This window comes from Thalassophryne amazonica, chromosome 8 (genome assembly GCF_902500255.1).
Source record: "Thalassophryne amazonica chromosome 8, fThaAma1.1, whole genome shotgun sequence".
Taxonomy (NCBI): domain Eukaryota; kingdom Metazoa; phylum Chordata; class Actinopteri; order Batrachoidiformes; family Batrachoididae; genus Thalassophryne; species Thalassophryne amazonica.
This window is the reverse complement of record NC_047110.1, coordinates 50,699,458-50,721,579: the sequence shown is the minus strand read 5'-3', so window position 1 is coordinate 50,721,579 and position 22,122 is coordinate 50,699,458. Positions and strand designations below refer to the sequence as shown.

Here is a 22,122-nt window from a genome sequence, read left to right as displayed (position 1 = left end):
AGGTAAAATTTTTGTTTCATCTGTCTGTTGCTCCCTTGCTCCTCCCAGGTTCTTTGCTCAATTTTCACCAATCATGAAATGTGAATGATGGTCAATTCCAGAAATGCCTTTAAAGGGTTTGTTTTGGCAAGTCACTGGGGTCAGAGGTCAAAAGTGTGATTTTTCAATCCCAAGTGCACTAAATTTGGCCGACATATGTTGGTGAACTCTGGAGATGCCCGGGCGAGGTCAAATTTGTCAAAGAGTCATTGAGGTTGTTACGTCATTAGCGTAAAAAGCCAAAATTGAACATTTTTCAGTTTGATTTGCACTGAAGCTGGCACATATATGGAGGTGGGTTCTTGAATTCTCCAGAAAGGACAAATTTGCCAAAGGGCAATCACTGGGGTCAAGGTCATGTCTGCCTGTCTGTTTATTGGCCTACTCCTCTCGGGTCCTTTTACTGTCAAACATGGTATGTCATTGAAGGACCTGAAATTGCCATAAAAAATGAATTATTTGATTTTCAATCCAATTTGGACCAAATGTGGCACAAACTTAGGTGAGTTCCAGATTTCCCTTTCAAGGTCAGACAGAGGTTAATCATTTGTGTGAAGGTGAAGATCACTGGACTCAAACGTTGGACTGGCGCACCCTGCTCAGCGTGCCGTTCTCGTTGGAGCGACAGCACACCGAATGTGTCTCTTCCCAGATAGATCTCTTTCAGTGCAGCGTCTTGTTCTGACTTTAACACGAAGTTAACACCCAAGTCTTTCATCGCCAACTGTAAATGGTAATCAAAACATACAAATCGTATCTTTCTGAACTCTTCCGCATCAAACTCCATCGTGTCACTGTTTACAATGTGCTTGAGCGATAACAGGCGAAGTTGCTCATAAACTTTAAGTTTCTTAAATATTATAACGGCCACTCTTAAAGCTTCAGTTATCTTTATAATTTTATTACTGGTAACTTTTAGGATTAATTTAGATGAGATATACTCATTATCTCACAGGAATTATCACAATTATCTGGGAACTACTTTTTACGCAGGAATTCATCAAGCACGTCGGCCGGGGGTGCGTACTAACACAATACCCAGAAACTGGCTAGACATTCGGCCAAAATGAAAGCGTCCAGTTTTAAGCTAGTGGCGCTCGTGAGAGTGTGGGATTGGCACAGCTGTTACTAGCTTCATGCCCACGGGTACTAAGCAAGTGTAAAGGAATTCCATGTCTGGAGTCTCGTCTTCTCTGTGAGATACACCTGCTGACACATCCACTTAATTTGTGGAAGAAAAAAGAAATGTACCACCTGCCAAAATTTAGTAAGGGTGTGGTGTTTTTTAATAAAAATGCCCCATGATTTATATTAGCTTGTTGAAAATGTTTATTTTACCACTCCTTTAATAAATGCCTTTCAGGAAGTTTTTAATTTAAAAAAACAAAACAGAGGAAATGCTGTCTGATCTGACCAGCCGCAATAAATCGAAAGGCTCTTTTCTCTAATAACATCCAGAGGCCCAGTGATGGAGCGCTCACTGTAATTAAGTTGTTTTTGTCTTTTAACTGACTGTACGATAGACATTTATGTCTGCTCCTCTGAGATCAGCCAACGACAAGACATGGATGATGCCATTAGACAATAAGACATATCAAGAACTAAGCAAAGAGTTTTAGATGCATTAAATGTGCCTGGAAACTGTTAAACACTGCTAAATATCTAATTCAGCAACATCTGTCTGTTTGTTCTCCTTCTCTTCTCAGGTCCTTTGGCCAATTCCCACCAAACTTGATGACGGTTATATGGACGTATATTCTTGAATTAGCCTGCTGAGGTCAAATTTGGCAGATGTCAATCACTGGGGTCAAGGTTACGTCTGCCTGCCCATTTATTGGCCTACCAATAAATGGGCAGGCAGATACCAGATACCAAACTTGGTATGTCAGTGAAGGCTAACCCCAAAATAGGTCTTAAATAATGTATTTTGGTAAAGGTTACAGAATTTAATTTTCAACAAAATTACGACCAAATGTGGCACACACCTCAGTGGATTCCTGAATCGGCCTACCAAGGTCAGTCCAAGATCAGTCATTTGGCTGAAGGTCAAGTTCATTGTGGTCAGCTGTAAGATTACCATAGTCCTGACTGTCTTCATGCCCACAGGTACTACCACCTAGTATTGGTAAATTCGTATGTTGTCGTTGTTTGTTTTAGTTTTAGTTGTTTCGGGTTCGCCACAACCAATCCAATATACGAGGTCTATTAGAAAAGTATCCGACCTTATTATTTTTTCAAAAACCATATGGATTTGAATCACGTGTGATTACATCAGACATGCTTGAACCCTCGTGGGCATGCAAGAGTTTTTTCACGCCTGTCGGTTACGTCATTCGCCTGTGGGCAGTCTTTGAGTGAGGAGTCGTCCACCCGCTCGTCGATTTTTTTCATTGTTTAGGAATGGCTCAGAGACTGTTGCTTTGTTTGATAAAAATTTTTTCAAAACTGTAAGGCACAACTGAGTGGACACCATTCAATAAATTCAGCTGGTTTTCGGTAAAAATTTTAACGGCTGATGAGAGATTTTGGTCTGGTAGTGTCGCTTTAAGGACGGTCCACGGCGCCTGACGGCGATCTGCGCTTCGAGGCGGCAGCGTCTCGCCGTTTCAAGTTGAAAACTTCCACATTTCAGGCTCTGTTGACGCAGTAAGTCGTCAGAGAACAGAGAACTTTCAGAAGAAGTCGGCATGAGGAGTTTATTCGGACATTCCATTGTTAACGGTCATTTTGTAATGAAAGAACGTGCGGGCAGAGTCGCATGTCGGGCTGGACCCGACCGCGGGGGGTCGCGGCAGGAAAAACACCTCCGTTGGAAATCTTAACGGGCAAGTTGGAACATGCCCAAGCTGTTAAACAATTTCTCAGTTACTCACTTGTTGAAAGCCATTAAAAGCCGCCTGAATTCTACAAATGGTTTTCAACACGGAGGTGTTTTTCCTGTCGCGGCGTACACAGATTTGCCGAGTCGTCACGGAAACGACTCGGCGAATTTGCGCGTACGTCTTTCATTAAAAAAATGTCCTTAAACAGTGGAATGTCCGCATAAATTCCTCATGCCGGCCTCTTCTGAATCTTCTCTGTTCTCTCACGATGTCCTGGGTGAATTAAGCCTTAAATTAGGATGTTTTAAGCTCGAAACAGGCCGACGACAGCGCCTGGAAGCGCTGCAGGACGTCCCGCTCCGTGGGAAGTCCTTACACCGACAGAAACACCCCATAATCTCTCATCAGCCGTTAAACTTTTCACAAAAAACCATCTTAATTTCTCGAATAGTGTCCACTCGGATATTCCTCACAGGTCCAGAAAAAATTTTGATAAAGCAACGCGCGCCGTCTCGAGCAGCGTGTGAAACAAAGGAATTCAGCCGAGAGGGCGGGACCACATCTCACTCAAGGCCTGCCCACAGGGAAATGACGTCACCGACACGCGTGAAAAAACTCACGCATGCGCACGAGGGTTCAAGCATGATTGGTGTAATCGCATGTCATTCAAATCCATATAGTTAAAAAAATAAATAAAAGGGTCGGTTTATTATCTAAGAGACCTCGTACAGTCATACTGGGATTTGGCACAAGTTTTACACCAGAAAACTATCAAACATTACAGATTGATCAAAATTCTAAGGTACCTAATATGTTTATACTCTCTATGAAGAGCCAGTCTGAGCAGTGAAACTAGGATTTTTATCTGTACCAAGTATTGGGGAAATTTTTTAATTCAAACAAATCCCAAATAGGGAGGGAATAAACTTGCCTGTTCTTTGTGTTTGTCTAATCGTTCCATCAGGCGGTCGGCGCTACTGCGTTCATCACTCAGATCCTCTGTCAGCTGATGGATACGACCCTGACGGTGGAGGAAAAATGGACAAATGTGACAATCCAGCATTACAGTCATTCACTCAACAGTGTGACAATAAGACATACACGAGGCCTGATGTAATACAACCTTCAAGGTCAGTGATAGGACATAAATTTGAAGAACAAACTTATGAGAATTTGAAGAGGTTTGTGGGAATGAGAGGAACTCAGTGTGTGCTGCCCAGACAGGCCTGATAACATTTACAGCAAACATCAGCTTGGATACACAGTGTCAGCAGCCAGCGCAGTCATTGTACATGTTTTGCCATCAGCCAATCAAACGGCACCGACGTGTGAGAATTTCACATCAGTCTCACAGGAAGCTGTAAATACTGGCTCCTGAACAAATCAAACCTCCAAATGGCTTGTGTCAAAAACATGCACTCATGTGCTCGAGTAAAATAACCGCTCCTTCTGCATGTAGCGACCACTTTGAGGTTTTTTTCTTTCATTTAAGCACAAACATCATCAGAACTGTGTAACTGTTCTTTAGCCTTTCAGGTTTAAGCTTTAGCTGGAGAACTAGGTGTTCTGCTGTGGCTGGAAAGTTTTGTGTTTTTGTTTGGGTGCATTTACCCCTTAAACTTAAAACTGGTTTGTGTTGATATTTTGGAAACACTTGAACACAGAAGCAATAGTTTTTTTAATGATAAGGTTGATGCAAATGTAAGTTACAAAACAGGAGTACATTATTCAGGTACTGTACCAAAGTAAAGGAAGCAATAAAAATGTAATATAAAGGCCCTTTCATCACAATCGACACCATGTAGTCTAAATCACAGAGGACAGGTGTATTTGGGGCGTGGCCAACTCCCCTTTGCCCCCAGTTGCCACAGCAGATCCAGTCCAGATCCTCATTGGGATTTGGCACACCTTTGACACCATACGTCCTTTCTGACACAATTCTAGTTGTATAAACACACAGCTCCTGGAGTTCCTAAGCAGTCTGCCAGTCAAGTACTCATCAGGACCAACTCAGCAGGGAAGCAGGGCACAAAGCAGTTGTATTTAGTCATTTAAATGGTCATGATAATAATAATAATAATAATAATAAGGGCCTTTATTGTCATTGTACATACCGTACGTCCAGAAAGTATTCACCGCGGTCCAATTTTCCACATTTTATATTACAGTCTTACTACAAAATGGATGAAATTCATTTTTTCCCCCTCAACATTTTACACACAATAGCCCATAATGACAATGTGAAAAAGTTTTTTTTTTTTTTTTTTTTAGATTATTGCAAATTTTAACTTACAAACTTGAGATGTTTCTACAGCTTAATTGGAGTCCACCTGTGATAAATTCAGTTTATTGGACATGATTTGGAAAGACACACACCTGTCTACATATAAGGTCCCACAGCTGACAGTGCATGTCAGAGCACAAACCAAGCATGGTTAAAGAACTGCCTGTAGACCTCCGAGACAGGATTGTTTGAAGGTACAAATTGGTGGAAAAATGTACAGAAACATTTCTGCTGCTTTGAAGGTCCCAATGAGCACAGTGGCCTCCATCATCCGTAAATGGAAGAAGTTCAGATCCACCAGGACTCTTTCTAGAGCTGGCAGCCCATCTAAACGGAGTGATCGGGGGATAAGGGCCTTAGTCAGGGAGGTGACCAAGAACCCAATGATCATTCTGTCAGAGCTCCAGCATTCCTCTGTGGAGAGAGGAGACCCTTCCAGAAGGACAACCATCTCTGCAGCAATCCACCAATCAAGCCTGTATGGTAGAGTGGCCAGACAGAAGCCACTCCTTAGTAACAGGCACATGGCAGCCCACCTGGAGTTTGCCAAAAGGCACCTGAAGGACTCTCAGACCATGAGAAACAAAATTCTCTGGTCTGATGAGACAAAGATTGAACTCTTTGGTGTGAAAGTCAGGCGTCATGTTTGGAGAAAACCAGGCACCATCCCTACAGTGAAGCATGGTGGTGGCAGCATCATGCTGTGGGGATGTTTTTCAGCAGCAGGAACTGGGAGACTAGTCAGGATTGAGGGAAAGATGAATGAGGCAATGTACAGAGACATCCTGAATGAAAACCTGCTCCAGAGCGCTCTTGACCTCAGACTGGGGTGAAGGTTCATCTTTCAGCAGGACAATGACCCTAAGCACACAGCCAAAATATCAAAGTAGTGGCTTTCACAGAGTAGTAACTCTGTGAATGTCCTTGAGTGGCCCAGCTAGAGCCCAGACCTGAATCCGATTGAATATCTCTGGAAAGATCTGAAAATGGCTGTGCACCGACGCGCCCCATCCAACCTGATGGAGCTTGACAGGTGCTGCAAAGAGGAATGGGCAAAACTGTCCAAAGATAGGTGGCATCATATTTAAGAAGACTTGAAGCTGTAATTGCTGCCAAGGTGCATCAATAAGGTATTGAGCAAAGGGTGTGAATACTTATGTACATATGGTTTCTTTTTTTAAATTATTATTATTATTAATAAATTTGCACCCCCCCCCCCCCCCAAAAAAAAAAAAACCCAAAAAAACGTTTTTTTCATGTTGACATGAGGGAAAAATGTATTTACTCCATTTTGGAATAAGGCTGTAACAAACAAAATGTGGAAAAAACAAAGTGCTGGGAATACTTTCCGGGTGCACCGTACTTGCAATGAAATTTGTCCTCTGCATTTAACCCATCATAAATACAGTTTGACACAATCCAACGGAACAGTGGGCAGCCACAGTCCGGTAGCTGAAGATCAACTCCAGACGTAGAGACGCTGCCTTGATCAGGGGCAGAGAAAGGAACAGACCCTAAATAAGCATGTTTTTAATTGTGGGAGGAAACCAGAGCAATCACAGGAAATGCAAGCAGAGAACATGCAAACTGCACACAGAAAGGGCCAGGCAGGAAGAGATCCTAGGATCTTCTTGCTGTAAGGTAATAGTTCCAACCACTAAGTCACTGATTATCAAAATAGTGGTCATGGTTATGGTGTTGATGGTGTGAAATATTTATAGTTTGTTTTTTTCCATTTTTATGTGCTTTTATTCTTTTTTATTTGTATTAACTAGCTGTATTGTTTTATTTTTATTGTGTGTGCTGTGAAGGACTTTACTGGCACTGAAGTTTTAAAATAAACAATTATTATTATTATTATTATTATTATTATTATTATTACTATTGTTGTTATTATTGGCATGTTTTGGGCATAATATTAAATAAATCTGTCACCTGTCACTGGGGCTACAAGAAATGATTATTTTCATGATTGATTAGTTGAGAAAATAATTGACCGATTAATCGATTTGTTGCTTGTCCACAAAATGTCACAAAATGGTGAAAAGCATTGTTTAATGTTTTCCACAGGACAAGATGACACATTCAAATGTCTTGTTTTGTCCACAACACTCAAGTGTCCTTCTTAGTAAAGGTTTTAATGACTCACGGCAAGGCGACAGGATCAGGAGCACAGACGCGTTTCGACTAGGTCTTCATCAGTGTGTAAGGCCGTTCAGGAAATGACGTCTTTTATGGTAACACCAATCAAAAACAGGTGTAGAACTCCACAAGACATCCAAGTGCATACATTACTAATAATAAACCAAAACAAAAAGCGGATAATAATAATAATAATAATAATAATAATAATAAGGAAATAATAAAAAGAAAAATAAGAAAAAGCCCACTGTAGAGAAAATACACTACAAAACAATTTACACTGTAAAAAACATTTTTACACTACAAAAAAAAAAAACATCATCAACACGTAAGAGTACCAAAATGAGGCCTACCAATATATAAAGGTCTACATCACCAGCTGTGGCTTGTATATACCACATATGGGCACCAGTGAACAAAGGCTCAAACTGAAACTACTGTCCTTAGGGCTACACACTTACAAAAAACAGTATATAAAAAGACATTCATGAAAAAATACAAAAACATATATCAATAACAATGAAGCTCATAAATAGAAACAATACAAATATAAAAAGAATTACACATTAAGCCTTTACAAAACGAAAAAGGCATAGTAAAGGATAAAAAACACACCTCAAAAAAAATATAAGTACAAGGCCCAAAAAAGTAGGCACAAATAGAAAACCTACGACACATACAAATTTAAAGAAAGCAGCCCAATAGTAATTCCTCATTCATTCCCCTCGGAAATTCCGTTTGCAGTGTATGTATCCAAAACGCTTCCCGCTGTAATAGAAGCTTTTCCCTGTTACCTCCCCGTCTAGGGGGTTCAACCATTTCTATACCTTGAAATCTGAGAGAACATACATCGTGGCCAGCACTCAAAAAATGTCTCGCCACCGAAGACTTTTCAACTCTGTTCCTAATGTTACTTTTACGTCCCGAGATGCAAGTCTTTCTCTCTTAGTCTTGCCTACATAACACAGGCCACAAGGGCATTTTAGCACGTAAACAACAAACTTAGTTTTGCAGGAAATCCTGCTCTTCACCAAATATTTACGGCCCGAATGTGGATGTGTAAAGCAGTCTCCCTTAATCATAGCGTTACACTGAACACAACCCCGGCAAGGATAATTCCCATTAGGCAGTGAAGACAAAAAATGTTCCGGGTGCATATATGTGTCTGTCTTAACAAGCTTGTCTCTCAGGTTAGGGGCTCTCTTATGGGCACATATAGGCAACTCTTGAAACAAATGGCCAACTTGTGGATCACTTGACAAAATGTACCAATATTTCTTAACACTGTTTTTAAGATCTAGTGTGATATCCGAGAAAGTAGTGGCACAGACCAACCGTGAAGTATTGGATGGACGAGGTTTAGGAGTTAAAAGCGACCGTCTGTCAATTTGTTTGACCCTGTGCCAGCAGTCCACCACTGTCTTTTTGTCATATCCTTTTACTAGAAATATATTATAGAGTTCCTCTGCCTGTACATCAAAACTCTCCTCAGTACTACAAATTCTCCTTACTCTCAAAAATTGACTGAAAGGCAGACTCTTTTTAAGACCAGATGGATGATAACTGGTGAAATGCAAATAACTATTAGAGTCAGTCTTTTTCTTATACAGACTGGTACTAAAATAGTCACCCTTACACACATTCACATCAAGAAAAGAAAGAATCAGAGCTAAATTATAGCGTAAACTTGATAGTAGGCATCCTAGAATCAATATAAACCTTAAAATCCTCAAGTTGAGCCACAGTTCCAGAAAAAATGAAAAAGATATCATCTATGTAGCGAAACCAACACTTTAAAAACGGTAAAAATGGATTATTATTGTATTATTTGATAGGTTGAGGGTTGCGCTTGTCAGTGCGGCAGAGGGCAAGGATCCTGAGTACAGCGATTATGGCAAGGTGGACGAACTAAAGCATGCTTGATTTATTCAAGCAGTGTCAGAGCTGGAGTTCCTGGGATTCGTCAAGTCCACCAAGCAAAAGGCAGATCATGCAGCACGACTCACTTGGGGAGGGTGTTAATGCTGCGTTTACACATAACGATGACAAGTCATGAATGCCACGAAGTACACATTCTTGGCCGCTGATCACGAATGTGATGATTCGGGGCAGAGGTGTCAGGTGTCCTCAGGAAGTGCTGCTACCTGTTACCACACGTTACGATTAATGGCACGTGTTGCTGGAGAATTATCAGGAACCATTACGCACGGTCAAGAATAGTGTTCCATGTTGTTGCGCGCTATTGTGCGTAACAGCGCATCGTTAAGTTCTGTCACGTTGTGAACGAGGTGAATTGTCTCCACACACACCCATATTCATCCAACCAAATTCAGATCGCTCCAGTTTTTCAGAAGAACTTTGTGACTGCATGCGCAGTTGGGCTCTGTGCCATGGAGTGGCGCACATGCCCAATTGCGTTGTGTTTGCGCTTGTGATGGAGGGCTGTATGTGGGGTTAATCTACTGTCTCGTGTCGTTTCTCAGATCAGTTGTTGGTTTGGTTTTATGTTATGCAGGAGATCACTTGACTGAGGGTCTATACATTCAAATAATAATTAAAAAAATACTGTCATCACTCTTTACTCTTACTCAGTCAGTCTCTTACAACGGTGTAGCCTAAATACATGAGCTTTCCAGGAGCGCACCCAATTCATTACGCACGTTCAGAGGCACGTACCCTCCGGTGCGCACTTTTTTTGGGGGGGGGGCCCGACCCCGCCCCCTGTGATAAACTCATCGCCCCCTTAATATTTTTTTTCTGGCGCTGGGCCTGGTTACCATAAAAGACGTCATTTCCTGAACGGCCTTACACACTGATGAAGACCTAGTCGAAACGCGTCTGTGCTCCTGATCCTGTCGCCTTGCCGTGAGTCATTAAAACCTTTATTAAGAAGGACACTTGAGTGTTGCTGGCTATATTTTTACATTGACTTAGTTTTTGAGCCGTGCACCTCCACTCCTGGTTCCTGTGAGTGCTCGTTTTTTCTCTGCTTTGTTTTGTCCACAAGCCAGAGATAGTCAGTTTATTGCCTGATAGGAGGAAATAAACCAGATTTTATTCACATTTAAAATACTAAAATCAGAGAATTTGGATATTAAATTATCATTTAAAAATGACTCAAAATGATTAACCAATTGTCAAAATAGTTGTTGACTAATGTTTGATTAATGGGTTAAATGTTGCAGCTCTACCTGCAGCTGCCTTTAACCCCCTACCACCTGCCTCATTTTGACTTGTCAGTATCTCACAAATAAAAAGTGAAATTTCCCATTGATGGGATATACAGACTTAGAAAGGGTTAAGATACAAGTGTAACAGCAACGGCCGCACTGCTATTTAGATGGCAAACTCAGGAGTAAGAGGTTTTCTGGTGAGGGAAGGTTTATGTGTGCAGAGCATCAAAGCATGCAAACAGTCATCCATCACATCTCATCCTCTTCATCCTCCTCAACTACCTCATTTCCCACACATCCCAGAAGGCCTATCTGAAGACTATCTGTACTTTACACCAGGTTTGCTTGGACTATTGCTCCTGAGCACTCTTCATTTAAGACCACTACACCTAAGGGCACACAGATGAGTGCAAGCTGCTATTCAAAGAAGGTGGTTTAATGAAAGAGAGACTGTTACCACAAATTCAGAAATCAATGCTAGTATAGTAACTTAGAGTATTGTATTTTATGATATAGTTATACACCATAACTAGAAGCACTTGGAGAGCACAAACCTCCGCCAAGGCCATAGGTTCACTGACGTCACATGGAATACCCTTTGGCAAAGAGACTTATTCCACATCATTTCACGCATCTACTGTCATGTTTCAGATTCAGTGGTTAAACCCTTAGATCTTCAGCAAATGTATTTATAAAGAGAAACTGCATGAACTACACGTTTTTTTTTTTATTTTCTAATAAGTTTATTCAATGAGGAAAAACAAATGCTAAATTATTGTTGTGTCGTAACTTAATTTTTGTTCAGCCTTTGTGACCCGTCTTCATGAAGTTAGATGCAAAAATGTTGAAACTGGCCCTATCCTGCAATGATAAAGAATCCTTAAAAAAATTGCTGGATCCAGATCATGTTCCGGATCATTACCAAAATTTAATGACTTCTAAGTTAGCCCAAGATACACGACTGGTAAAAATTTAATTGAAATCCGTTGAGGATTTTTTGAGTAATCCTGCTAACAATCCAACCAACAAACAAACGGACACGACCGAAAACATAACCTTCTTGGCGGAGGTAACTATTATTTGAGAGCGTTTTCTTCTGAGTTACCTCCATGAGTTTGACCTGTCGCTCGCGGTCGTCCACCGTGATAGTGTTCCTTTCCTCCAGCTCCTCCATCATTTGTTCCAGCTGCCGGCTCCTCAGCTGAGCCTCCTGCTGCTCCTTTTGACATCGGAGTAGATCGTCCTTGAGGGGGAGGAGCTAAATGCGGATTAAAATCACACTGTGAGCAGCTCTTCCTTATGTGGTTCAAAAGTCATTAAAATGTGATTGTGATTTATCTGGTACCGTTTTATCTTTGTTAACAAAGTTAAGTTGAAAATGTGACACACTCCTGCTGACTTTTCACCTCCTCTTTGGTGACTAACAGATGAACACACCTCTTCCTGCAGTTTCTTGGCAGCGTGTCGGGATTTCTCCACCTCTGCTCCCTTTTCCTGCAGCTGTCTCCGCAGCTCGGCAAGCTCTCTCTGACTCTTCTCTCGGGCCTCATCGACCTGGTTCTGCAGAGTGTCAGTGCATGACTCGCACTCCTCCATGATGCTGTTCATCTGAGCACACGAAGAGCTTTACGTGTTGGATAACGTGTTTATTTGTGTCACACAGAATGATCTGTGTGAAGGAAATGGTCAAAGACAAACATATCTGTGCTCACCTTCCTCTGCAGCTGTTCCACCATCCTGTCCTGCAGCCTCTTCTCCTCCTCCAGGTCGTTCTTTGTCTTCCACAGCTCCTCAGTCTGCTTCCTCTCCTCCTTCAGCTTCTCTTTCAGCTCCCTATGCTCATGGGTGAGCTTGCTTAACTTACACTGTCAGAAGAAAACACACAGAGGAGTCTGAGTTTCCAAATCTACTTGAATCTGATGTTGTGCTGGAACCTTCTCTGTATACCTGAACATCTTCTAAGCGAGTGAGGAGCAACTGGTTAGACTGACACATCTCCTCCTCATTCTTCCTTACATCCTTTAGCACCTCCTCAACCTGTTGCTTTTCTCTCTGCAGAACAAGAAAGACAATGAGACATAATGTGAATATACAGGAAAATGACACAATAAATCACGTTACACTGATTTAAACAATAGTAGTGATAAAAGATTCCAAACATGTTCTTTATGATAAATTCACTTCTTCAGACAGATGTTTTAACTCTTATTTGAAACTCACTCGATAAATATGGCACATATTAAACATGCATTTCTGCCCACAAGTGCCAGATTAGATTTTAGAAACAACATATTCACTGACAATTTGTTCCCACAGATTGATTAATTCAGTCCCACATTTTGATTAATTTGTTCGCACGTTTTGATTGGCTCTCACTGCGGTATTGTATCACTTCCTGTTCCGGAGCACAGCGGTGTTTTTCTGTATCTGTTAGCTGTTTAATCTGCGCAGTTAGATTGATCTAGTTATCTAGATTACGATTTGTTTCCCAGTGTAATCTTTACGTGCCTTAACTAAAGCACTCCTTCTGCTGAATCACCTCTAAATTATTTACACATTATTCACTTTGCGTGTTTTTAGGAATCCGCTAGCTTAGCATAGCTACTAGCTCTTAGCCGATTTAGCATGGCGGCTTCTCCTGTCTCTCCCGCACTTTTCTGCTCTGGGTGTGAAATGTTTAGTTATTCCTCGGCCTCCTTTAGCAGTAACGGTACTTGTAATAAGTGTAGCTTATTCGTAGCTTTGGAGGCCAGGCTGGGCGAATTGGAGACTCGGCTCCGCACCATGGAAAATTCTACAGCTAGCCAGGCCCCTGTAGTCGGTGCGGACCAAGGTAGCTTAGCCACCGTTAGTTCCCCCCTGGCAGATCCCGAGCAGCCGGGAAAGCAGGCCGACTGGGTGACTGTGAGGAGGAAGCGTAGCCCTAAACAGAAGCCCCGTGTACACCGCCAACCCGTTCACATCTCTAACCGTTTTTCCCCACTCGACGACACACCCGCCGAGGATCAAACTCTGGTTATTGGCGACTCTGTTTTGCGAAATGTGAAGTTAGCGACACCAGCAACCATAGTCAATTGTCTTCCGGGGGCCAGAGCAGGCGACATTGAAGGAAATTTGAAACTGCTGGCTAAGGCTAAGCGTAAATTTGGTAAGATTGTAATTCACGTCGGCAGTAATGACACCCGGTTATGCCAATCGGAGGTCACTAAAATTAACATTAAATCGGTGTGTAACTTTGCAAAAACAATGTCGGACTCTGTAGTTTTCTACAGAGACGGCATCCATCCCACTTTGGATGGAGCAGCTCTCATTTCTAGAAATCTGGCCAATTTTCTCTCTCGTCCACCTGGTCGTTACTGTGAGTTTCTCTGTGAATTTTCAGACCTTTTGTCTGACTTAGTGCTTAGCTCAGATAAGATAATTATAGTGGGCGATTTTAACATCCACACAGATGCTGAGAATGACAGCCTCAACACTGCATTTAATCTATTATTAGACTCTATTGGCTTTGCTCAAAAAGTAAATGAGTCCACCCACCACTTTAATCATATCTTAGATCTTGTTCTGACTTATGGTATGGAAATAGAAGACTTAACAGTATTCCCTGAAAACTCCCTTCTGTCTGATCATTTCTTAATAACATTTACATTTACTCTGATGGACTACCCAGCAGTGGGGAATAAGTTTCATTACACTAGAAGTCTTTCAGAAAGCGCTGTAACTAGGTTTAAGGATATGATTCCTTCTTTATGTTCTCTAATGCCATATACCAACACAGTGCAGAGTAGCTACCTAAACTCTATAAGGGAGATAGAGTATCTCGTCAATAGTTTTACATCCTCATTGAAGACAACTTTGGATGCTGTAGCTCCTCTGAAAAAGAGAGCTTTAAATCAGAAGTGTCTGACTCCGTGGTATAACTCACAAACTCGTAGCTTAAAGCAGATAACCCGTAAGTTGGAGAGGAAATGGCGTCTCACTAATTTAGAAGATCTTCACTTAGCCTGGAAAAAGAGTCTGTTGCTCTATAAAAAAGCCCTCCGTAAAGCTAGGACATCTTTCTACTCATCACTAATTCGTGACTTTCTTTGCTAACAAAATTTTAACTATTAGAGAAAAAATTACTCATAACCATCCCAAAGACGTATCGTTATCTTTGGCTGCTTTCAGTGATGCCGGTATTTGGTTAGACTCTTTCTCTCCGATTGTTCTGTCTGAGTTATTTTCATTAGTTACTTCATCCAAACCATCAACATGTTTATTAGACCCCATTCCTACCAGGCTGCTCAAGGAAGCCCTACCATTATTTAATGCTTCGATCTTAAATATGATCAATCTATCTTTGTTAGTTGGCTATGTACCACAGGCTTTTAAGGTGGCAGTAATCAAACCATTACTTAAAAAGCCATCACTTGACCCAGCTATCTTAGCTAATTATAGGCCAATCTCCAACCTTCCTTTTCTCTCAAATATTCTTGAAAGGGTAGTTGTAAAACAGCTAACTGATCATCTGCAGAGGAATGGTCTATTTGAAGAGTTTCAGTCAGGTTTTAGAATTCATCATAGTACATAAACAGCATTAGTGAAGGTTACAAATGATCTTCTTATGGCCTCGGACAGTGGACTCATCTCTGTGCTTGTTCTGTTAGACCTCAGTGCTGCTTTTGATACTGTTGACCATAAAATTTTATTACAGAGATTAGAGCATGCCATAGGTATTAAAGGCACTGCGCTGCGGTGGTTTGAATCATATTTGTCTAATAGATTACAATTTGTTCATGTAAATGGGGAATCTTCTTCACAGACTAAAGTTAATTATGGAGTTCCACAAGGTTCTGTGCTAGGACCAATTTTATTCACTTTATACATGCTTCCCTTAGGCAGTATTATTAGACGGTATTGCTTAAATTTTCATTGTTACGCAGATGATACCCAGCTTTATCTATCCATGAAGCCAGAGGACACACACCAATTAGCTAAACTGCAGGATTGTCTTACAGACATAAAGACATGGATGACCTCTAATTTCCTGCTTTTAAACTCAGATAAAACTGAAGTTATTGTACTTGGCCCCACAAATCTTAGAAACATGGTGTCTAACCAGATCCTTACTCTGGATGGCATTACCCTGACCTCTAGTAATACTGTGAGAAATCTTGGAGTCATTTTTGATCAGGATATGTCATTCAAAGCGCATATTAAACAAATATGTAGGACTGCTTTTTTGCATTTACGCAATATCTTTAAAATCAGAAAGGTCTTGTCTCAGAGTGATGCTGAAAAACTAATTCATGCATTTATTTCCTCTAGGCTGGACTATTGTAATTCATTATTATCAGCTTGTCCTAAAAGTTCCCTAAAAAGCCTTCAGTTAATTCAAAATTCTGCAGCTAGAGTACTGACGGGGACTAGAAGGAGAGAGCATATCTCACCCATATTGGCCTCTCTTCATTGGCTTCCTGTTAATTCTAGAATAGAATTTAAAATTCTTCTTCTTACTTATAAGGTTTTGAATAATCAGGTCCCATCTTATCTTAGGGACCTCGTAGTACCATATCACCCCAATAGAGTGCTTTGCTCTCAGACTGCAGGCTTACTTGTAGTTCCTAGGGTTTGTAAGAGTAGAATGGGAGGCAGAGCCTTCAGCTTTCAGGCTCCTCTCCTGTGGAACCAGCTCCCAATTCAGATCAGGGAGACAGACACCCTCTCTACTTTTAAGATTAGGCTTAAAACTTTCCTTTTTGCTAAAGCTTATAGTTAGGGCTGGATCAGGTGACCCTGAACCATCCCTTAGTTATGCTGCTATAGACGTAGACTGCTGGGGGGTTCCCATGATGCACTGTTTCTTTCTCTTTTTGCTCTGTATGCACCACTCTGCATTTAATCATTAGTGATCGATGTCTGCTCCCCTCCACAGCATGTCTTTTTCCTGGTTCTCTCCCTCAGCCCCAACCAGTCTCAGCAGAAGACTGCCCCTCCCTGAGCCTGGTTCTGCTGGAGGTTTCTTCCTGTTAAAAGGGAGTTTTTCCTTCCCACTGTAGCCAAGTGCTTGCTCACAGGGGGTCGTTTTGACCGTTGGGGTTTTACATAATTATTGTATGGCCTTGCCTTACAATATAAAGCGCCTTGGGGCAACTGTTTGTTGTGATTTGGCGCTATATAAAAAAATTGATTGATTGATTGATTGATTGATATATGGGTACAAAAACAATTTGTTCTCACACATTTTGTGACACTTGCTCCCACTTTTTGATTTAAGGGCCCTGTCCCACTGGCGTTTAGGAGGATTTGCATATGGATTTCGCACAAAATTGGCCCATATTCACCAAACATCTGCAATATCCGTGTAACATGCCTGTATGAGTCGGCCGTCATCCGAACACACCCGTGATCATCCGCAGAGGCACGCATGTCCGCAACCACGATTTCTGAGCTGTTCAAAAATCTGGATGCGGATGACATCCGCCTTACATACTCCATATATACTCAATTCATACACAATACATACTCACTCTATGCGCTGTATATCTGCCGTTAACCGCTGATACCCACAACTGACGGGGATTTGCGGCTTGACAGCGGACTGGGACAGTGTGTAAAACAGATATATTGTGTGCTTATCATGTTCACATCACAAACTAAAATATGTTGTAGCGAATGCATACAAATTGGCCACGAATAAAGCGTTTTTATTACACCTGCTTTGCGGACAATCTGTGAATGCATAACAAACACGTCACATAAACCCAAAGTACTATATGTGGCAGAAAGCGACATACCTGCCAGTCAGTGCCAGTCCGGCTGTGTAGATCCACAAAGACGTAGCTGCTGCAATCCAGGACTTTTATTTAACACCAACAAAAGGAAGAGTTGCTGTTTAGCCACAACTCACGCTGAAGTCTGTTTTCTGTGACACTCTCAAAAAAAAAAAGAACACAGTCTCACACCCCGAGCGGCTTCCCCCCTCCCGCTCCCCAAACTCATGAACAGTTAACCCTCACATGACAACACTCTGTGATCAACTTGTACAAGTCCAGCATTTGCTCCAGAGCCTGTATTGTTGGTGTGAAAAGTGATGCCAAAAGGAGCGAGTGAGCTTATTTTATGACCGCAATGCAGATGCCGTGCATGCGCAACACATGCGCGATGCATTCATAATACACACGTAATACTGCCGTGATAGTCTCAATGTGTCGGATCAGTTTCCTCACTACATGCGTTATATAACCATGATTGTTCATCATATATTCGCTATATATTATAAATATATCTGTAATTCATACTGGGGCATTTGTCATTTTTGGCCATTTTTGTTGCAGACGACAACGAACGCCCGTAATTTGTATACTCAATTCATGCGAAATTGATCCTCTCCCCAGTGGGACAGGGCCCTAAGGTGTTCGGGCTTTGGGTTGTTACAATTTAAGTCATACAAAGAATTTTCTTTAGCACAACTATAATTTTATTTATTTGCATTTAAATGGGGGCATGATAACATGACATTGTCAATATAATTAAAATTCACACTGTCTGGAAAAAAATCTATATTATAATAGCCAAGTGGCCTCTGTGTGCATGCGTGTGTGTGTGTGTATGGCTTTGATCACGCAAAAACCGGGGAGAGGTGACATTTGTCGTTTGGTACGCTTATGTATTTTGGGTCAAGGATGAATGCTGCAAAAACGGAAAGATTATAGGAGAAATATTTTTGGAGAAATTGGCCATTTTAGCTAACCAATAAACAACAGACCTTGTGCTGCAGTGCACCATGGGAGTTTGGGGTTTTAAATGCTGTTATTGTAGTTTATGTTAGTATAACAGCGTTGCTAGCGTTGTTGATTTACTGTGTTTTTGTAGTTCAATTGGTTTAGTCAGTTTAGTTGAGTGTAATGTTGCTGTCACCATGAGTGTAATCAGTGTCATGTTGGTACCATGAGTGAAATGTGGAGTGCTTTTAATGTCCTATATCGCTGTCTCTGTTTGTCAAATTAAAAGCACCTGTGTACAGCAGAATGCAGAAAAAAAACAAACATACATGCATATGTGCGGGCGTGCGTGCGTGCAACTGCAATTACGCACAAACAGGGGAGAGCTAACATTTGCTGTTTGTTATGTATTTTGGGTCAAGGATGAATGGTGACAAAACCGAACGTTGACGTAATATTTTTAGAGAAGCTACATATATTAGCTAACAACACTGAACAATGGACACTGATATTTACATTCTGGACATACACGCCAATCCAGCAGGGGGCAGTACTTCATCTATGTATTAAAAGTGTGTGTGCTTGATTTTATTTAGTAAGTTCAATGTAAGTACATAATATAATAGTAAATACAGTAAAAATGCATGAATGATACAAGAAAGTGAAAGTACGTATTTCCATTGTGGTCTATTTAAAAATCAAATGACAAAATACAAGTAAAAATAAAATAGTAATTATAATAATAATACTGACAGTAAAAAAAGTAAGTCCCTTTGGCTGCTCCCTTGTTTTTCACTCGGGGTTGCCACAGGAGATCCAATATGGATTTGCATGTTGAACTGGCAAAGGTTTACACCGGATGCCCTTCTTGACACAACTCCACATTGCTTGGAGAAACCGGCAGGGGTGTTTTTTGAACCGGGACTGCACTGAAACCAAGTGCCATAACAACGCGGCCACCACCCCTAATAATAGTACTGATAGTAATGATCATAATAATAATAGGTGTGTATATGATAACAAGAACCTTAACAATTTATAAATTCATTAAGACAGTAAATTAAGATTACAAAATTACGTAATTAAAAGAAATAAAAGGATTGAGTTCTTCAAAAAAACTGTTGAGGTCTAAGGTCTAAGGTTCTAAAAACATTCTGGACTCACACATCATTCCAACTCATTATAGAAACTTTGCTTAATTTATTACCACCGTTGAAAAATATCAGCTATCTATTTTATAAACACTACCCAATCTAGATCCCGTGGATCCCCACGGGCAATGCGCTAGTTAATAATTATTTCCCCTGAAGGAAAAAAATTAAATCGAACAGACGGCCTTGAACTACGACCCATACAGTCAATGACAGCAACCATAGTGGGGGTCTTCTCACTGAATTGCATGAAGGATGCTGGGAAGCACACAGCGACAGCCAATCAGAGTTGAGTGGCATGGTGATGTCAGCTTGCTGCTCATCAGAACAAAATAAACCAAGATCATGGAAAACACTCCAAAACAGCTTATTTCTGTATAAATATAACATGTTTCTGATATACAGTATTTTGTCAAATTTAGTGAGAAATAAACACTTTGATATCTAAAAATGTTTTTCAAAACAGATAACTTTGAAGTGATTAACAGGACATCTTTGGGATGTTGGCGTGCATGTGCATAAACAAGGTCAAAGGTCATTCCAGCAATTTCAAATCCGCATGCATGTGCACACGAATGTCTTCCTGTAGACACCAGGAAAAATAGACAAAAGGAAAAATATAACGCAATGCGAAAATACCCTCGGCCATATTAGCATAAAATAGGAAACAGAACGTGACCTTTTGACCTCTTAAAATACATCAAGGTCAGCCATCTTTGAACTTGTCCAAGGTCTGTGTCCCAAGAATGTTCCCTGTCAATTTGAAGACCCTGGCAGTAATAGGACTGGACTTATGCTGAGCACAGACAGACGGACGGACAGATGCAAAGTCTTTGCAATACCTGATAAAATATTTGCTATGGAATTTGTCCCAAGTAAATATGTAATTTTTCAACAAGTTTAAAAAATAAGCTGACATTATAATGCTTCGATTTCAGTAGAAACTACATTTGGTCAGTTTTCTGAAATTTGAAAGGCCGTACAGCGTTAATTCATGCTCATGAGATAAATGTACGCGGTCTATTAGATAATAAACCAACCCTTTTATTTTTTTTTTAACTATATGGATTTGAATGATTACACCAATCATGCTTGAACCCTCGTGCGCATGCGTGAGTTTTTTCACGCGTGTCGGTGACGTCATTTCCCTGTGGGCAGGCCTTGAGTGAGATGTGGTCCCGCCCTCTCGGCTGAATTCCTTTGTTTCACACGCTGCTCGAGACGGCGCGCGTTGCTTTATCAAAATTTTTTCTGGACCTGTGGGGAATATCCAAGTGGACACTATTCGAGAAATTAAGCTTGTTTTCGGTGAAAAGTTTAACGGCTGATGAGAGATTATGGGGTGTTTCTGTCGGTGTAAGGACTTCCCATGGAGCAGGACGTCGTGCAGCTCTTCCAGGCGCCGTCGTCGGCCTGTTTCGACCTGAAAACATCCTAATTTAAGGCTTAATTCACCCAGGACATCGTGAGAGAACAGAGAAGATTCAGAAGAGGCTGGCATGAGGACTTTATGCGGACATTCCACTGTTTAAGGACATTTTTTAATGAAAGACGGGCGGCTTTTGATGGCTTTCAACAAGTGAGTAACTGAGAAATTGTTTAACAGCTTGGGCATGTTCCAACTTGCCCGTTAAGGTTTCCAACGGAGGTGTTTTTCCTGTCGCGACCCCCCGCGGTCGGGTCCGGCCCGACATGCGACTCTGCCCGCACGTTCTTTCATTACAAAATGTCCGTTAACAATGGAATGTCCGAATAAACTCCTCATGCCGACTTCTTCTGAAAGTTCTCTGTTCTCTGACGACTTACTGGGTCAACAGAGCCTGAAATGTGGAAGTTTTCAACTTGAAACAGCGAGACGCTGCCGCCTCGAAGCGCAGATCACCGTCAGGTGCCATGGGCCGTCCTTACGGCGACACTACCAGACCAAAATCTCTCATCAGCCGTTAAAATTTTTACTGAAAACCAGCTGAATTTATCGAATGGTTGTGCCTTACAGTTTTGAAAAAATTTTGGTCAAACAAAGCAGCAGTCTCTGAGCCATTCCTAAACAATGAAAAAATCGACGAGAGGGTAGGCCACTCCTCACCCAAAGACTGCCCACAGGCGAATGACGTAACCGACAGGCGTGAAAAAACTCTCGCATGCCCACGAGGGTTCAAGCATGTCTGATGTAATCACACGTGATTCAAATCCATATGGTTTTTGAAAAAAATAATAAGGTTGGATACTTTTCTAATAGACCTCGTATATGTCATGTTCATATTTTGGTGTTAGTATGACTGTTTGTCTTTGTATGTGTGGCCCTGCTGGGATAGGCTCCAATAGAGTCCCTTAATTGAGCAACATGACATGACGAGTCGAAAAAAATGGTCACGTGACTCGTGGTGCCATCTTGGGGCCAAAATCGTGTTCGCCGTTAATCTATCTGCATGTAAATCTGGCTGTTTTATTTATTTATTTGTTGAAAATGCCAGGTTGTTGTGCATTTGGATGCACAAATAGACACAACAAGGGCTTCAAGATGTACAGATTTCCTTCAGATCCGAACAGAAGAAAAATTTGGGAAAATAAAGTCAGCTGTGTGGGATGGAAGCAATTTCATCCTCAAAGTTTTAAGTGGTAAATTTATTGTTCAGTCCCATGTACAGTAAAACTCGCCTTAAACCGTCATCATATAAACCGGATATTCACAGTCACCGGACAAGAAAGTCCCAACGTTTTTGTATTGTTTTCCATGTAATAAGTAAGTCCCTTCAGCTGCTCACTTGTTTGCACTCGGGGTCGCCACAGCAGACACCGTATATA

The 22,122-nt window shown here is 41.2% G+C and overlaps 1 protein-coding gene across 5 annotated transcripts in view; it reads right to left on the bottom strand.

Moving 5' to 3' along the window:
* Positions 1-22,122, bottom strand: part of LOC117515584 (cingulin-like protein 1) — a 68,829-nt gene that overhangs the window by 7,880 nt on the left and 38,827 nt on the right. For 4 of the 5 annotated variants that reach the window (XM_034176207.1, XM_034176206.1, XM_034176205.1 and 1 more), the window contains 5 exons: positions 12,408-12,512; positions 12,173-12,325; positions 11,898-12,068; positions 11,566-11,718; positions 3,793-3,882 (listed from right to left, as the gene is read on the bottom strand). In XM_034176207.1, coding sequence (XP_034032098.1) covers positions 3,793-3,882; positions 11,566-11,718; positions 11,898-12,068; positions 12,173-12,325; positions 12,408-12,512 — 672 coding nt within the window. The remainder of the gene's footprint in view (positions 1-3,792; positions 3,883-11,565; positions 11,719-11,897; positions 12,069-12,172; positions 12,326-12,407; positions 12,513-22,122) is intronic. The other variant, XM_034176208.1, reaches the window with a different exon arrangement.